Source organism: Rhinolophus sinicus, chromosome 9 (assembly GCF_057876585.1).
Source record: "Rhinolophus sinicus isolate RSI-liver-muscle chromosome 9, RSI-T2T, whole genome shotgun sequence".
Classification (NCBI taxonomy): Eukaryota; Metazoa; Chordata; class Mammalia; order Chiroptera; family Rhinolophidae; genus Rhinolophus; species Rhinolophus sinicus.
In genome coordinates this window covers 22,750,340-22,766,191 of record NC_142509.1, presented here as the reverse complement: position 1 = coordinate 22,766,191, position 15,852 = coordinate 22,750,340, and the positions used below count along the sequence as shown (strand labels likewise).

Genomic DNA, 15,852 nt, shown 5'->3' with positions numbered 1-15,852 from the left:
AGTAATTACATCTGCCTACACAATCCCTAAATAGATTATCAGCACTTAAGTTTTCAGTTCTAGAAAATCTGGTGACAGGTTTTTAAATCATGGGGACAGCTGGAGACTGTCCTTACATTTACAATACAGAAACTCAAGAGCCTAAGCAAGCTTGCATGCCAAACACTGGGATTGGGCTCTGAGTTCAGTGACCAGGGATTTTAGGCTGTCTTGCCTTCAAGTATACTTATGGATACAGCTGCCATTACACCAAGGTTCCCTTGTGCTTGGTTCAAACTATGGCTTGCTTTGCCTTGCTGCTTGGGACTCTCCTTTTGTCTATTCATTCACTTTTACCTTCCCCGAGGTAGTCTTAATAAATATTGACGTAGAATGCTGAAATAGGTGAAATAATGTCTGTAAGTGAGGGAAGTCCTTTCATATAAGAGGATTCCCAAGCTAGAAGTGCATCATAAAGGATGATTTTATCAAGTCTCTAGTTTTGGGGTTGTGTTAATGTCTCTAGGATTTTTCTCTGAATAGGTTCCTTCTTTTGTGAAACAAGTTCTAAAGTATATGGAATTCTTTAAGAGATTAAAACCCTTTGAAAGTGGATTGAGAGATAATAGCTAATTTTTGAGTGCTTGGGATGTGCCTGGCATATAACAAGTGTTTATGATGCACCATCTCTTTGAATCCTGTAACAATTGTTAGAGGTACTATTATGCTGCTTTATAGATGAGGAAATAAGTAATATTATAATATGTCCAAGGTTACCCAACTAACCAGTGGCAGAGTTGAACCCAGGGAATCTTATTCTAGAAAATGCTCTTAATCCCTTTAATAAATGCAAGAAAACCTTGATATTTAATGGCATGTCTTTCTCTCACATGAGATAGTATGGCAAAACAGTGGTTAAGGGTTCTAACTCTGCCACTCACTAGCTATGATATTGGTCAATTAGGCTGAAGAAACTGTCTCAGAAATACAGTAACTGCTCAAAGAGTAGATCATATATATCACGGTAGCCAGAAAGTGAAGCAGGCAGTCATTAAAGGGGAAAATCCTTCAGTCACCTTAAAAAGTGGCATGCTTTTTGGTTAAATCACTACCACAGCAAACAGCGAATCGCCTAGACAGAACACAAGGCCCAAGAAGGAATCAAAGAACAAAAACACTGCATTGCACTTTTTAATTGCACAGGTAGTTTTAAATAAATGGAGAAAGCACCTTCCAAAAGTTACACTAGCAGGGAAAGATTCCATCAAGCATTTACATAGTAAATTTCTGTAATTTTACAAAAGATTCTTGATCTTTACTTGAACTGTACATGAGGGAAAAGGAGCCCCCTCAGGTAGGTGTGCTCTCTGCTTGCAGAAGCAAACTAGACCTAAAATCGGAGGCAAGCCTCGGATGCTGAGAAGGAAGAGAGAGGATTAAAGGGGCCATTCATAAATTCCATTTATAAGACACTTGTCCGATGTCCCTTACATAAGTATTTTAGGGCAAACTACTGCCCTTAAGATAAAGGTACTTGAAAAGCTGTAATTATAGCAATATCTGAGTACCTTTGACTGCTGAGTGTCAAAAGACACTTGGGTGACCTGTGAGGTTTAAACAAATACTTTAGAAGAATTCTCTAGGATTGTACGCCCTCTGCTTTGGCTTTTTGAATGAAGCACAGGCTTCTCTGCTATCGTCCAGGCAGTGTAATAGTCAAGGGAAAGGGCAGTATTGGATCACTCCTTAGACACTAATCAGCTGGGGAAAGAGTTCATTGGCAAAAGTGTCCTCCCAAGGATGGTCTACACCAAGCAAAGAGGACATGTCGCTGAAAGGGGAAGGGGAGCCCTCATAGCTACAGTCACTGTAAGCATCCAGTAGGCAGGAAGATGGCTTCAGGCAGTGGCTGGATGAAAGTAGATCTGGGTTACCCAGCTCTGGAATGAAGTCATCTGCAAGTTCTTCCTTCACTGAGACAGTGAATTCAGGGTGATCTTTCTCTGAGGGGCTGAAAGGTGCTTCCTCAATTTTCACTACCACATTAGCTTGGCTCTCTGTCTCAGAGGGTATCTCTAAGACTAGAGGCTTGGTATATACGTGGTCAAAACGAATCAGTTCATTAATGGCTTCCAGCTTGGCTGATGACGGCCCCAGTGATGGAGAAGGGGAGGCCGGTAAGGAACTGGGTCCTTCTGGGTAGACCTCTGGGAGCTGCTCCAGGCTGGTAGACTCTGGGGAAGGACATCTGAGGAACATGACTGGGTCCAAGTTGAACAGAATGCCCAACAAGATATCAGACTGCAAGAGGCAAAAAATTAGAGTCCAACTATTAGAATGCACCTGAGAATCTACCCGAAACACTTAGTACTAGGTTTCTTAATGTAAATTAATCATTATGCTAGAGGATGACCTCCAGGACCCACCACACCCATTTATCTTACTTCACTCCATGTCCTAAATCACCTGGAAACAGGAAGGTAGTCGATGTTCACTTCTAACCCAACTCAAACTAACTTCTGCCCTCATCTCTCTGGTTAGGGATGTTGGGCATCCAACAGATGGAATTAAATAGTTATACAGCTGTTTAGTAAATCCAAACCACCCCTACCTCAGAGTCTGAAGAGTCCACACTGTCAGAATCCATGGGGAGATGTTCCGGAGGGGTGACAACTGGGCCTGCACCTGCTGCAGAGGTGCACGTAGTCTGAGTGCTGCGGACTCAGCAGACCCGGTCACCGGCCTCGCTCCATTCTCCTGGGAGGAAAGACCAAAGTGAATAAACAGCCCACACAGCTGAGAATCCCCAAGGAAATGCTAACCGGGAAGCTGTGATTCTCCACTTTCAAGAAAGTTAGAAAACTAAACTTTAGAGCTAAGATCTTTCTCTTTGTTATTTCCATTTTCTCGAGTCCTCCTCAAGAAAAGATGAAAAAAGGGAGATGAGACTAACTTTCCACTGATTTTCTATGTGACAAAACATTTTTACTCCCTAAAGATTCAAGTAGGACTGGTATTCTTAAATAATATCTTAATGATATTCTCCATAATAATATTCCTAAGTAATAAAGTTCTATAGTGAATTTAGGCTCAGGGTTTTTTTTGATAGTAATTAAAGTTTGTTCTGAACATTACCTTCACATGGTAGAGCTGTCCTACTATCAGTCTTAGAACTTAGGCACTGTCACTGAACTTGCCATAATCCATAAATTAAAGCCATTCACCATCCTTCTACCAAAGAGGTGTCACTATCACAATCCTTTTCCTACTCATTCATACTCATCAACAAACTATAATTCTAGTAGCATTTAAAGTCAGATTTTACTGGTTCTCTTACTCTGGTTCTTAACATTGGCACATCTTGTTAGCTATATCAGCATTTGTTAGTACTTGCTCTTAGAAAGTCATGGAACTTATTTTAATTATTAGGACTTCGTACTATCCACTACACACTTGAAAATGAAGTGTCATTAAAGAGGTCATGTCATATCACTTAGAACCAGTTCTCACATATGGCACCAAATAAACGAGGTCCTTACCTTGGTCTCTGCCTTCTCTTCAGTAACCAGGGCATCCATCCCCAACCGCTGTCTTAACTCCTGGTTCTCAACTACAAGGCCATGAGTTTTCTCTCGTAAAAGCTGGTTTTCTAGTAAAAGTTTTTGATTCTGGAAGACAGTTCGTAAGAGGCTATTAAAACATCTATTTCTTTCACTTAATTTACCTGATGAAGTTTCATTACAATTGATTTCCTTTCCTTCCCCCATGACCTTTGGGGAAACTATGCTTATCCAGTTGCTCACAGTAGGTATTAGAAGGCAAGGTCATAATTACTAAAAATAAGCTATTTAAGAAGTGCCATTCATGGAGTCACTAATAACACATAACACAATGCCTCCAACTAACATAGATCTCAGTAAAGGGTGACTTGTGGCTTTAATTTAGAAATGATGTTTAAAAAAATCCTATCTTGAACTGGCAGGTAATAATAAAAGTGGACCATAAAATCAAAATATGTAAAAAAGGAAATAAGAATAATATAAATAATCGTTATGTATTCAAGATTTGTAACTGGCAACAATTTAAGTTTAGGTGGACCCCAGAAGGGAAAGGGAACCGTTAGTGGACTTTTGGCCACGTCAAGAAGGGGCTCAAGTTTAAGCAATGATTTCCTATCTGCTCTTGCTAATTTCTTAGTGTTAACTTGAAAATGTTGTAATGTTGTAAATTCACCAACTTTGAAACAGATCTAGTACCACATGCCAGAGGGTCAATCACCTCTGCTCTCATCAGACTTCACCATTTAACCAACTACCTATCTACCATAACTTAAACTTTTAATTACATGTTCAATTTTATTCTAAAGGGGCTGAAACAACTTGGGATGGGCAGCAAATATGAGAACATTTCACCAATGGAGAAAAGAGAAGACTTTGGCCTTGAGTATTTTTACCTCTTCTTCCAAATCTATCACTTGCTGTTCCAGCTCACTCATTCGAGCTTTCTTTCGATCTCTGGCAGTCTGAGCTGCTACTCTGTTTTTCAGTTTCCTGAGAACAGAAGGGACATACCACACTGAGTCATCTCAAACCTTATTTATATCTTTATTTGAAAACTTGGCCAGCTGGTGCTTTCATATAAATTTACAGTATATGGTAGACTAATGGTAAAATACACTTCAGGTTCCTCCCCTCAATAAAACAAAACAAAAAATTGAGCCTTCTTTCGATTTGGCTTGAACTGCTCTATCCTCTCCCACACTGTTTTAGTCTCTCCCATATTGCATCATCCACCTCAGGCTCATTCTACCCACAGCTCCGGGCTGGACACAAATACAATTCATCTTGCATCATAAATATCCTCTTCCCTTTTCTATCCCCTTGTTGCTTCCTGACTCCATTTCCCTCAAACAGAATCCAACCTGGACTGATTAAATCCAGTGAAGGCTCCAATCGCGCCATGACATAAACCTTCCCTCCCCAAAACCAACTCATAAGTAAGGGAGAGGCTGATGCCTTTCGCCCTGCTGCTGAGATCCTAGGCAACCCCCTGACGGCTGGGGCCGTATCTGCTCGAGGAGGCACTTAATTACAAAGGGCACACTGATCAAAAAAGAACAAACATAACAGAGGACTAAGTACTAGGCATCTCTGACTCAAATCTCACCGACGATCTCATGAAGTAAATACCATTGTAAGGACGCAGAGACTGAAGGTTCGACTAGTTAGCCTTACAGAGCTCACAGCCTCATCTTTCAACAGCTGTCATTTCAGCTGTCCCTCCAAAAAAGTAGGTAAACCCAAGAAAAGGCTAATCGACTCCAAGTTCAGAAAAGCTGAACGGCCGGTCTGTGGTCACACAGCAAAATGGCCTGGAATCCTGGTGCCCGCATACCCAGCTCTAGTTATCTAATGAGACAGAAAAGGAGGAAATAAAAAAGGCCTAAGCAGCCCTGGACTCTACCCAGCGCAGTGGATCTGGTTAGTCCACACTTCCTGCCCCGCCCCGCCCTCGCCACGCTGGCACCAGACCGGCCAGGCCAAGGGCGCCCGAGCGCTACCGGATCCAGACCCAGACCTTTGTCCGGGTTCGAATCCGGTCCCAGATCCCGGCCCTCGCCCACCTCCGCAGTGCCTTCTCCTCGGGGCTCAGGTGTGTGAGGCGCTGTCGTTTGCGCGCTTGGGGCGGCCCCCCGCTCTCTGCCTCGGGGCTGGCCCCTCGTTGGCCCGGCAACATGAGAGGCAGAGCCCGGCCGGCCGGGGCTCCGGCGGCGGCAGCAGCAGCGGCGGCGGCGGCGGCAGGCTTGCCGGACAGAAGCAGCACTTTGGGGGCCCCGGCGGCCGGGCTCTGCGCGGGTGCCACCACCACCATGGCCTGACAGTGTCTACGTGAGTGCGTGCAGCCGCCGCCCAGCCGCCTGGCCCCGCCGCGCCCGGCCTTTCTATGGTCGTGGCCTCCCTCGATTGGCCAGAGTTGCGTGATGCGCGGCCAATATCGGCGCCCATTGGTCGAAAAGGCCCAGCGGGGCGGAGCCAAGGCGTGCAGCGTGGCGGCGGCTGTTCTCCGCAGAGTGTGCGGGGGCATTCTTCCTGAGGGCGACCTGCGGGATCCGTCCGTGGGTGGGTGCGGTGTCCGAGGGCGGCCCGAGCACCTGGCTGGTGAGGAGCCGGTGGAGTTTCCTCCACAAACGAATTTCCCCTCTAGGCTGACGTATTTTCACCCGAAATGACAGGTTAATTTCAAACCGAGAGATTTCCAGACTGACAATTTTTACCGATACTAACAGATTTTCACCTTTGCCTGACAGATTTTCTGTCGTGCACCACTTCGGGCCCCGAGTGCAGCGAAAAGTCGAGAGAGCGCCGAATCGGGCCTTGGGTTAGAAAAAAGCCTGCAAATAAATTCCGCGAAGTAGGAGTCTAGTAGGAAATGAGGTCGCGCATTTTAAAGCTCATAGAGAGGGCTTGAAACGATCGGTGGAGGAGTACATGGTAATTTAATTTTTCCTTGCATTTCTAAGCTTTCTACTATGAACGTATATTACGATTTTTTTTTTAATGGGGGTAAAATATCTCACGTGTGAAAACGAGGCTCAAAGCTCCTGCCCGGCCATTGCGGCGCAATGGAGGACCCAGGGCTTGTGAGACAGGGTCCACCGGACAGCAGCCGGGGAGCAATTTAGACATGCGAATATTAACATGGAGAAGCCTGAGAAAATCCCCCACACATTCATGTTAACTTTTTAAAAGCAAATTAACAAAATGTTAACTTCCCCGGAATCACAAAGCAATACTTTATTAAGTAGTTACTGCTTCCTCTGTATTCAGCACTGCTCCAGAGATGCAAAGATTATTAAAACTCGTAGTCGATGGTTGGACGATATGCAAAAAGTGAAAAGAGAATGGTTCTAGGTAATTCTTTGGTGTTAATAAATCAGATTAGCTCTTCAGTGATATTTCGGTGGAGAGAGAACAGGATGGGAAGAAGGAACTATAGCAATTCAGTCTCTTGATATGCAGGCCCTTTAAATGGGGCACAGTTTCCGTTACTCCCAGGGCTGAGCCATGATGAGTCTCCTAACACATATTTTCTTCCTCCAAATTGGTAGAGTGAAATCAGTGACAATTTATTTAAAGTGAGCTGGCCCAGCGCAGGGCATCCTGAGTTTCTGTGGACTAGAAAAGAGGTGGGGGTGATCAGAGATGCTGCAGGACAAAGAAGTCTGCTTTCTTTTTATTAATAACTCATCAGTTTTGGCTGTCTGGGTCCTAATGTGCCTCCAGGGATGGGAGACTCAGTCCTGGCCTCAGACCTTTTGGGAGAAGTCTTTGGAGTGATTTCTGGTTGAGAAGTACACGTTTTCGTTAAAGGACCTTGGAAAGTTGTAAGAGGTTCTGAGAAAAGTCATGTAATTGTCATGCAAACTTTTATTTATTAAGTAACATTTGTGAACTCCAAGGGAATGTCTGGCACTCTGTAGGAAATCCCAGTGAAAATAAAAGAAATTTAAATCATTTAGGCACAAAAAGAAACCATGTGAAAACCCTGTGAGTCCAGCAGAGTATAAATGAGTAACCATGGGAGAAAGGTACAGGTTAGAGAAAAGGTGGATGGGTTGCATTTTGGTCTTGGTTAATGGGGTAGAAATGGAATGTTGAAATTTACTCCCCCAGTTTTGTTTTCAAGGCTTTTATCTTTTTGATACAGTGTAAAATCATGGAGGAAAACAGTAAATTGACCCAGTGCAGATTGCTATCCATGAAGTCTCGAACACTCAAGTCCAAACCTTTGAACAGTTTCATATCATGTCTGTAAGATTAATCTGATTAATTCTTGCATCAGATGCCATTACTATTTTAAAACATTTACTAGGCACTTGTGATTAAGAGCTGTGAAATATGTAAAATACAAAGTTCTCTGTGAAATGTAAGAAACAGTGATGAGAAGCAGTAGATCTGCCTGTTTACTTAGACCCAAGTCTAAAATGTCCATGTAAGAAAACAAAACAAAATCCAGTAACAATCAAACAAAAAATTCAAGAATTGCTCTAATATGGTAGCCACTAACCATGTGTAGCTATTGAGCACTTGAAATGTGGCTAATATGAATTAAAATGTAGGTTTGAAGACTTAGTATGAAAAAAAAAGGAATGTAAAATACCTTATTGATTATTTTTATATTGATTATATGTTGAAATGATAGTATGAGGGGTGGCCAGTTAGCTTAGTTGGTTAGAGCGGGGTGCTAATAACACCAAGGTTGCTGGTTTGATCCCTACATGGGTCACTGTAAGCTGCGCCCCTCTTTAAAAAAAAAATTAAGATGCATGTACCCCTAAGGATAAAACTTTCCAAGCCACATGTGGGTATATGGATAATATCTCTTTTTCAAGATTTTCTCTGCCTGAGAATGGTGACTCTGAGGCAGATTTTTACCCCCACCTCTCTTTTTCAGTCACCATTCTTACATTCCGCAGAGAGGAGACCCTCTTTTCTTTCACTCATGCTTAATCTTCCCAAGGTTCATTGCCCTAAGGTAGAAAAACCTCTGAGACTCCAAACCGATAGGCCAGTCTAGCTATTGATTATCGTATTAAGAAAGGAAATGACCCTCATCACTGAGCGTCAAATCCCTTTCCAACTCCATAGGTTCTAATTCTTTGTTTTCGGTAAAACTGATGGAAGACAAAATTGAATTGTCAGCTGAGAGTTCTATACAATAATTTTTGATGATGGATCAGAATGTGACTTGGCTTCTAACTCAAAAGATGTTCAGACAGTTGAAGGGCATTGTTAAAATAAAATGCCTTCCATCCCCATCCACTTATTTACATGAACAATGGTTTTCAGCACTTACTTTTTTTTTTAATGGAAAAAAAAAGGATAAAACTGATTCCAAATCCTGTATCATTCTAGCAATAAGTACTATTAATCCATAGATACATGAATCCAAAGATACTGTACATTTCCAACATAATTTTACTTTCTATATTTAATAATTATCAAAATTTGGAATTATTTAGATAAATGTTATAAAATGTGTATTGATTTCAATTTAGTTACCATAGCTTCATGCAGAATTATTTTTATGGTAAGAAAGTTTTTAAGTACTTAAATATATATACTTTTTTTTGCAGGATCGCCTATTAGATAATCAACAACAGACTTTTAAGTATAAAACTATATTACATTGGCAAAAGTCTGCAGAGAAAGTAGAGTAGAAATATAACTTGAAAGAGAAAGAGAAATGAGGTAAAATTACAGGTTCTCAAAGAAGAGCTTGTTGGTACATTTTTTTAACTTTGATTTTATTATAATTTCAAACATATAGAAAAGATGCAAAAATAGTATAGTATAGTTCTCCAAGACACTCTGACTCCTTTTACTGGAGAATGACATGTAGTGACGAAGATATGGGCACAAGGCGTGCTCATTGCTACTGGGGTGTCATTGCTTCTAAGTTCTCTCGGGGGATAGAACTAGGAGATATATTTATGTGTATGTATATACATATCCACGTATATAGAAAGGTATAGAAATATACACATCTATACCTGTTTTTATGTCAATCTATATGTATTAAAAACTCATGAGGGGGCCGGCCCAGTGGCTCAGGCAGTTGGAGCTCCGTGCTCCTAACTCCGAAGGCTGCCTGTTCCATTCCCACATGGGCCAGTGGGCTCTCAACCACAAGGTTGCCAGTTCAATTCCTCGAGTCCTGCAAGGGATGGTGGGCAGCACCCCCTGCAACTAAGATTGAACACGGCACCTTGAGCTGAGCTGCCGCTGAGCTCCCGGATGGCTCTGTTGGTTGGAGTGGGTCCTCTCAACTACAGCGTTGCTGGTTCGACTCCTGCAAGGGATGGTGGGCTGCACCCCCTGCAACTAGTAACGGCGACTGGACCTGGAGCTGAGCTGCACCCTCTAAAACTGAGACTGAAAGGACAACTTGAAGCTGAATGGCACCCTCCACAGCTAAGATTGAAAGGACAACTTGACTTAGAAAAAAGTCCTGGAAGTACACACTGTTCCCCAATAAAGTCCTGTTCTCCTTCCCCAATAAAATCTAAAAAAAACAAACAAACTCATGAGTGCACATCAATAACTGCAACTCCAATCTAACACGGAAGGGTTTATTCTAGCCTTCCCTTTTTTCATGGCAGCCCAGCTCCAGGGAGAGCCGTTGTTCACTATCTTAGCTGTAGAGGGCGCAGCTCACTGGCCCATGTGGGAATCGAGCTGGGAGCTGGCTACCTCAGCGTTAGGAGCAAGGTGCTCCAACCACCTGAGACCCCTTTTTTCATAATTTAAAATCCATTCTCTGACAGGCACCCATTACCCTCAATGTGATTACTTATGCTAAATTCTCATGTATGCAAATATATGTAACCATTCTATTACCAATGGTTGAATCATCAGCCCCAGAATATGCCAACCTCCACCCCAGCCAGCCATTCCCCAAATTGTCAGCTCATATTTAAAAACATGTGACAATGGAGAGCAAATAATTAAGGTATTTAGATTCTATTGAACACATCTAAAAGAGTGATATAAAAGTTTTATTCAAGGGGGCGGCCAGATGGCTCAGTTGGTTAGAGCGTGAGCTCTGAACAATAGGGCTGCTGGCTCAATTTCCGCATGGGATGGTAGGCTGTGCCCCCTGCAACTAAAGATTGAAAACGGCGACTGGACTTGGACCTGAGTTGCGCCCTCCACAACTAGATTGAAGGACAACGACTTGGAGCTGATGAGCCCTGGAAAAACACATTGTCCCCTAATATTCTCCAATAAAATTTAAAAAAATGTTTTATTCAAAATGTCAGTATTCCAAATTACATTAGAAATGACATCCTCTGCAACTATTTAAGCTTATCATGAGAAATTTTAGATCTAAATTTAAAATGGGGGGTGGTGTATGCAGTTTTACTAAATTATTTTAAGGACCATACGAACAAAAATATCTTAAGACTATTGTAGTAGAAGAATAGAACCAGAATATTAGGAGAGAGAAAGAAGACAAGACTGAGAGTGAAAGAGAGAGTGAGAGAAATAGTGGACAAGAAAACATTCGTTCCAGAAAATATAAGAAAAGGGGAAAACACAAGAAACACGGTAAGTAGAAAACATGAAATAACCTGATAGGAATAAATCTAAATATATAAATAATAAAAAATAAATATGAATGGACTATATTCTCTTTGTAAAAGAGAGAGGCTCTGGTTGAGTGAAAAATCCAATATCCAGCTATATGCTGTTTACAGAAGATACGCATGAAACAAAACAGCGTAAGAATGGAAAATGGCTTATCAGGCAAATGTTTATAAAAAGAAAGCATATGTAGCAACATTAATATCAGACAAAATAGTACTTAAGGCAGAGGCATTAACAAGGACAAAAAAGGATGTTTCATGTTGATTAAAGGTACATGTTACCAGTCATAAATCTTTATAAATAGAGTGACATAATTTTGAAATTATAAAGCAAAAACTGAAAATAAATGGTGAAATGACAGATCCACAATCAATGGGAGACGAATATACCTCTCCAGAATCAACACATGGAGCGGACAAAAAATATTTGATTAGCACAATTAACAAACTTGATTAAATAGAGTTTCCCACCAAACAAAAAACACATGGTTTTTTTCAAAAGAGAAAATTCACAAAATTTGATCCCATTTTACTCTTGAAGAGTGAGATTGACCATTTGTTTTAGGCTTAGAAACAGAATTGTTTCCAAGTTTAGCCTTTTGTGAATAAAGCTGCTGTGAGCATTTGTGTACAAATCTTTGTATGATAGAAATCTTTACATTTTCATTTCTCTTAGATAAATACGTAGAAGTAAAATTGAGGGATCATGTGATAGGTGCATGTTTAACTTTTCTAGAAACTGCCAGATATTCAAAATGGTTTTGTCATTTTACATTCACATCAGCAATGGACTGCTTTCCTATGTTGCTATTACGGATTATTTAACTCTTTTTCATTGTTATCCAGCTTTTCATTTGTTTACATTGTATTTTTTTTTCCAACTGGATTTCAACAAGCTCATTAGAAACAGAAATCATGTGTTACACTTCTTTGGTCTTCTGTGTTTAGTAGAGTGCTGAGTATCTATTAGACATTCAATAAATATTTTTTAATGATTATTGAACTGTTTTAAAAGACAGAACATCTTTGGAGGTGGCTGGTTAGCTCAGTTGGTTAGAGCATGGTGCTGATAGCACCAAGGTTGCTGGTTCAATCTCCACATGGGCCCCTGTGAGCTGTGCCCTCCTTAAAAAAAAAAAGAAAAAGACAGAACATCTTTTAAATTACCCGGGAAGATGGCTGCATAATACCATTTTCTTGAAAACAGAATTCAACATAAGATTGGTCAACCTTGGACTCATAACAAAAGCCTGGAAGGTGCTCATTTTAAGGCACTAAAGCACTATTTCTAGTTACCTACACAGCATCTATTCTACTTCTCGACCTTTTTTTTTTTTTTAAAGATTTTTATTAAAAGTATAGCTAACATACAATATTATATGAGTTTCAGGGGTACACCATTGTTCTACTTCTCTTCCTTATTAACAGCAACAAAAACCCAAATACAATTTAGTTCAGGGTGCTCTGCTGAAAACACTCAGCTCCCAGATTCCTTTGGAGCTGTGGATAGCCGTGTAATGCAGTTCAGGACAATGTATAAATGGAAATTCTAGGCAGAGAGGATTCCAGGAAAGTCTGCTAAATGGAGAAGTCTCAATTAGGAAGGCTTTCACCTTTTGCCTGTTGCCCTTTTTTTCCAAACCCTTTCTTGCCTGGAATGCTGATGAAAGGTCAAACTGTTGAGAAGGTTCAGCAGCCATCTTGCAAGCATGAGGAAGGAAGCCACATGCTAAGGATATCAGACGGGAAAGACAGAAGTCTGGGTTCCTGACGCGTCATATGGAGTGGCCATCTAGTCCCAACCTAGCTGTACACTGCCCACTTCCAGGTCCCAAGTTACATGAGAAATAGAAATACCATGGTGATTGGCTTCTTGTCACACTCCGTACAACACAATCCTCACTTTTATAGTCTCTTTACCTACCACACTGCCCTAAGTTAGACTTCTCATACACTGTCTTTATTTTTCTCATGCCTGGACTACTGGCACTGCTGAAAAACAAGTATGCTTGAGTAGGGCAATGAAGCAGGTGGGTCCAGGGACATACCATATTTTGGCGTGTATAATGCGCACTTTCTTGGCCAAATTTGTGAGGGAAAAATAAAGGTGTGCATTATACATGGGTAGTACTAATTTTGTATCTATGTAAATGATTTTTATTCTTTTATTTTATTTATGCTTCTGAGTTAAAAATGCAACTCTAGAAACCAATAACAATATCCATATGCAAAATAATATGCTGGAATATGATAATCGATTTTGTTGAACTTATGAACTTGCAGCAATGAAGAGTTCCTGGCCTCCTATGATGCATAAATAACATAAAATTTTTACCAGTACATAAAATTTCTTCAACCTTGTATCTGTTCTTGTGTTTTGTAATTATTTGTTACATAAAATTTCATGTGCCTTAATATGTTAAAAAATAAATGCTAGACTGGTACAGCCGTTATGGAAGGCAGTGTGGAGGTTCCTCAAAAAATTACGAATAGAATTACCATATGACCCAGCAATCCCTCTCCTGGGTATCTACCCCAAAAATCTGAAAACATTTATACATAAAGACACGTGTGCTCCAGTGTTCATTGCAGCTTTGTTTACAGTGGCCAAGACATGGAAACAACCAAAATGTCCTTCGATAGATGAATGGATAAAGAAGTTGTGGTATATATACACAATGGAATACTATTCAGCGGTAAGAAAAGATGATATAGGAACATTTGTGACAACATGGATGGATCTTGAGATTATAATGCTAAGCGAAATAAGTCAGACAGAAAAAGCAGAGAACCATGTGATTTCACTGATATGTGGTATATAAACCAAAAACAACAAAAGAATAAGACAAACAAATGAGAAACAGAAACTCATAGACACAGACAATAGTTTAGTGGTTACCAGAGGGTAAGGGGGCTGGGGGGTGGGAGATGAGGGTAAAGGGGGATCAAATATATGGTGATGGAAGGAGAACTGACTCTGGGTGGTGAACACACAATGGGATTTATAGATGATGTAATACAGAATTGTACACCTGAAATCTATGTAATTTTACTAACAATTGTCACCCCAATAAATTTAATTTAAAAAAAAAAAAAAAAAGAAAATTAAAACAAAAGATTTTTTCCCTGAGTGTTTGGGCCCAAAACGAGGGTGCGCATTATACATGGGAGCGCATTTACACAGCAAAATATGGTAATTTTTATTAGTGGCACTTCCTTCTGATACCAGGAAGAGAGATGAGTCATTTAACATTATAACACCACTGTTTTGTGGCAGGGAAAACTGAGTTCAAAGAGAAGAAATAATCAGCTTAAGGCTATAGATAACTTTTCCAGTTTATCTGTCTGTCCCTCACTCCAATTCTATAATTTTCCTGAACTGTCCTTTTCCCCTGAGTTTGCAAGGCAGACCCCTGTTCTCCCTCTGTTTAAGTCACAGTTTCTTAACCTCAGCTTCATTGACATTTGTGGCTGGACATTTCTTTTTTTGTGGGTGGCTGTCCTGTGCATTGTAGGATTTTAGTAGCATCCCCGGTTTCTACCTACTAGATGCCAATACCACCACACCCCTTCCCCCAGTTATGACAACCAAAATTATTTCAGGCTTCCAAATGTTCCCTGGGAGCCAAAATCTCCCCAGTCAAGAACCATTGCTCTAAACTCATGTAAAACATCACCCCTGCTCTGCACCTGCTTTGTTCCCATGCAGTCCTCCACAGATTTCCAACAAAACACCTGTGACACTTGGCAGTGCAAGTTCACTTTGTTTGTAAGCACTTGAAGGTAGCTTTGTATCTCCCTGTTTATTGACTAAATAGTTTTTTAAATGATTCAGGAGAAGAATGGACATAGAATTCAGGAATTCTGGCTCCGTCATGCTATGATTTTGACACTCACTGTTAAATATTCAGATGTCCCATGCTTTTTGTTGGTGTCATATTTTACACACTCCCATGCTGTAGTCAAGACACAGATTCTAGCAAGAAAGTACTACATTGCTCATTTTTCTAACCACCAATTAAAATGGAAAATAAAAGCAAAAATGTTAAGACAACATTTTATAGTCTCAAGAAAACTCAGATGATACAGGAAAGAGTGAGGAGCAAAGTTCTCGATAATATTATTTCCCTGATAGAATCCAAGTTGCATCTTCATCTTACAGAAAGTGCTATGTACAACCCTCACCCAGTTTCAATTTTCCCTACTGCTGTCATTTTATATGACCATGGTATATTTGTCACAACCAAGAAACCAATCTGAACGCACAGGGTTTCATTACCCTCAAGAAATAGATGGAGTTGTTTGGCTTGCTAGGACTTGTGATTCCGGTGCTTTTAATTTTAGGAATATGTTTTTTTTAAAGGAGGACGTTTATGAACCGTTTAAGTAACGTTGAAATACTATGCAGGAAATCCTCCTGGTTATGTTGATGAATGTTTCCTTCAGTCCTGCGGCTGCCCACCCCTTTCTGGAGAAGAGTTGCAACACTTCCTGAAGTTAATTTGTGTGTATTAGGGTTCTAAGAAATTCAATACTCCTTTGGCTTCTGCAAAACACTGCAGTTCATTTGCCCAGTAAATTAAACAGAGCCTAAAAGGGCACAACAACAAAAGGAAAAGATTCGTTTGAAAAGTGCAAAGATATCGCACGTCTCTCTTTTTCACTTGGCATTGACCCAGAGCAGTAAATGGCTCTGCATTTGGTTTTGCCTCTTGAAAAAAAGT

General features: G+C 40.7%; 1 protein-coding gene and 1 long non-coding RNA gene across 4 annotated transcripts; one reads left to right on the top strand and one right to left on the bottom strand.

The window, feature by feature from the left end:
- Window positions 1–1,157: 1,157 nt before the first annotated feature.
- XBP1 (X-box binding protein 1) lies at window positions 1,158–5,896 on the bottom strand. Its single transcript, XM_019743083.3, is given in 6 exon segments — window positions 1,158–2,280; window positions 2,591–2,698; window positions 2,701–2,736; window positions 3,519–3,647; window positions 4,433–4,529; window positions 5,603–5,896. Coding segments are annotated over 6 exon segments (1,173 nt in total). The 5' UTR covers window positions 5,851–5,896; the 3' UTR covers window positions 1,158–1,725.
- On the top strand, window positions 5,858–10,018 carry LOC148757318 (uncharacterized). 3 transcript variants are annotated; one of them, XR_016022384.1, is made up of 3 exons: window positions 5,858–6,137; window positions 6,287–6,470; window positions 9,116–10,018. It is a non-coding gene; the product is annotated as an uncharacterized LOC148757318 (long non-coding RNA). The 3 variants fall into 3 exon arrangements; XR_016022383.1 differs by having other exon boundaries at window positions 6,287–10,018; XR_016022385.1 differs by having other exon boundaries at window positions 6,011–6,211; window positions 6,287–10,018.
- Window positions 10,019–15,852: the final 5,834 nt, after the last annotated feature.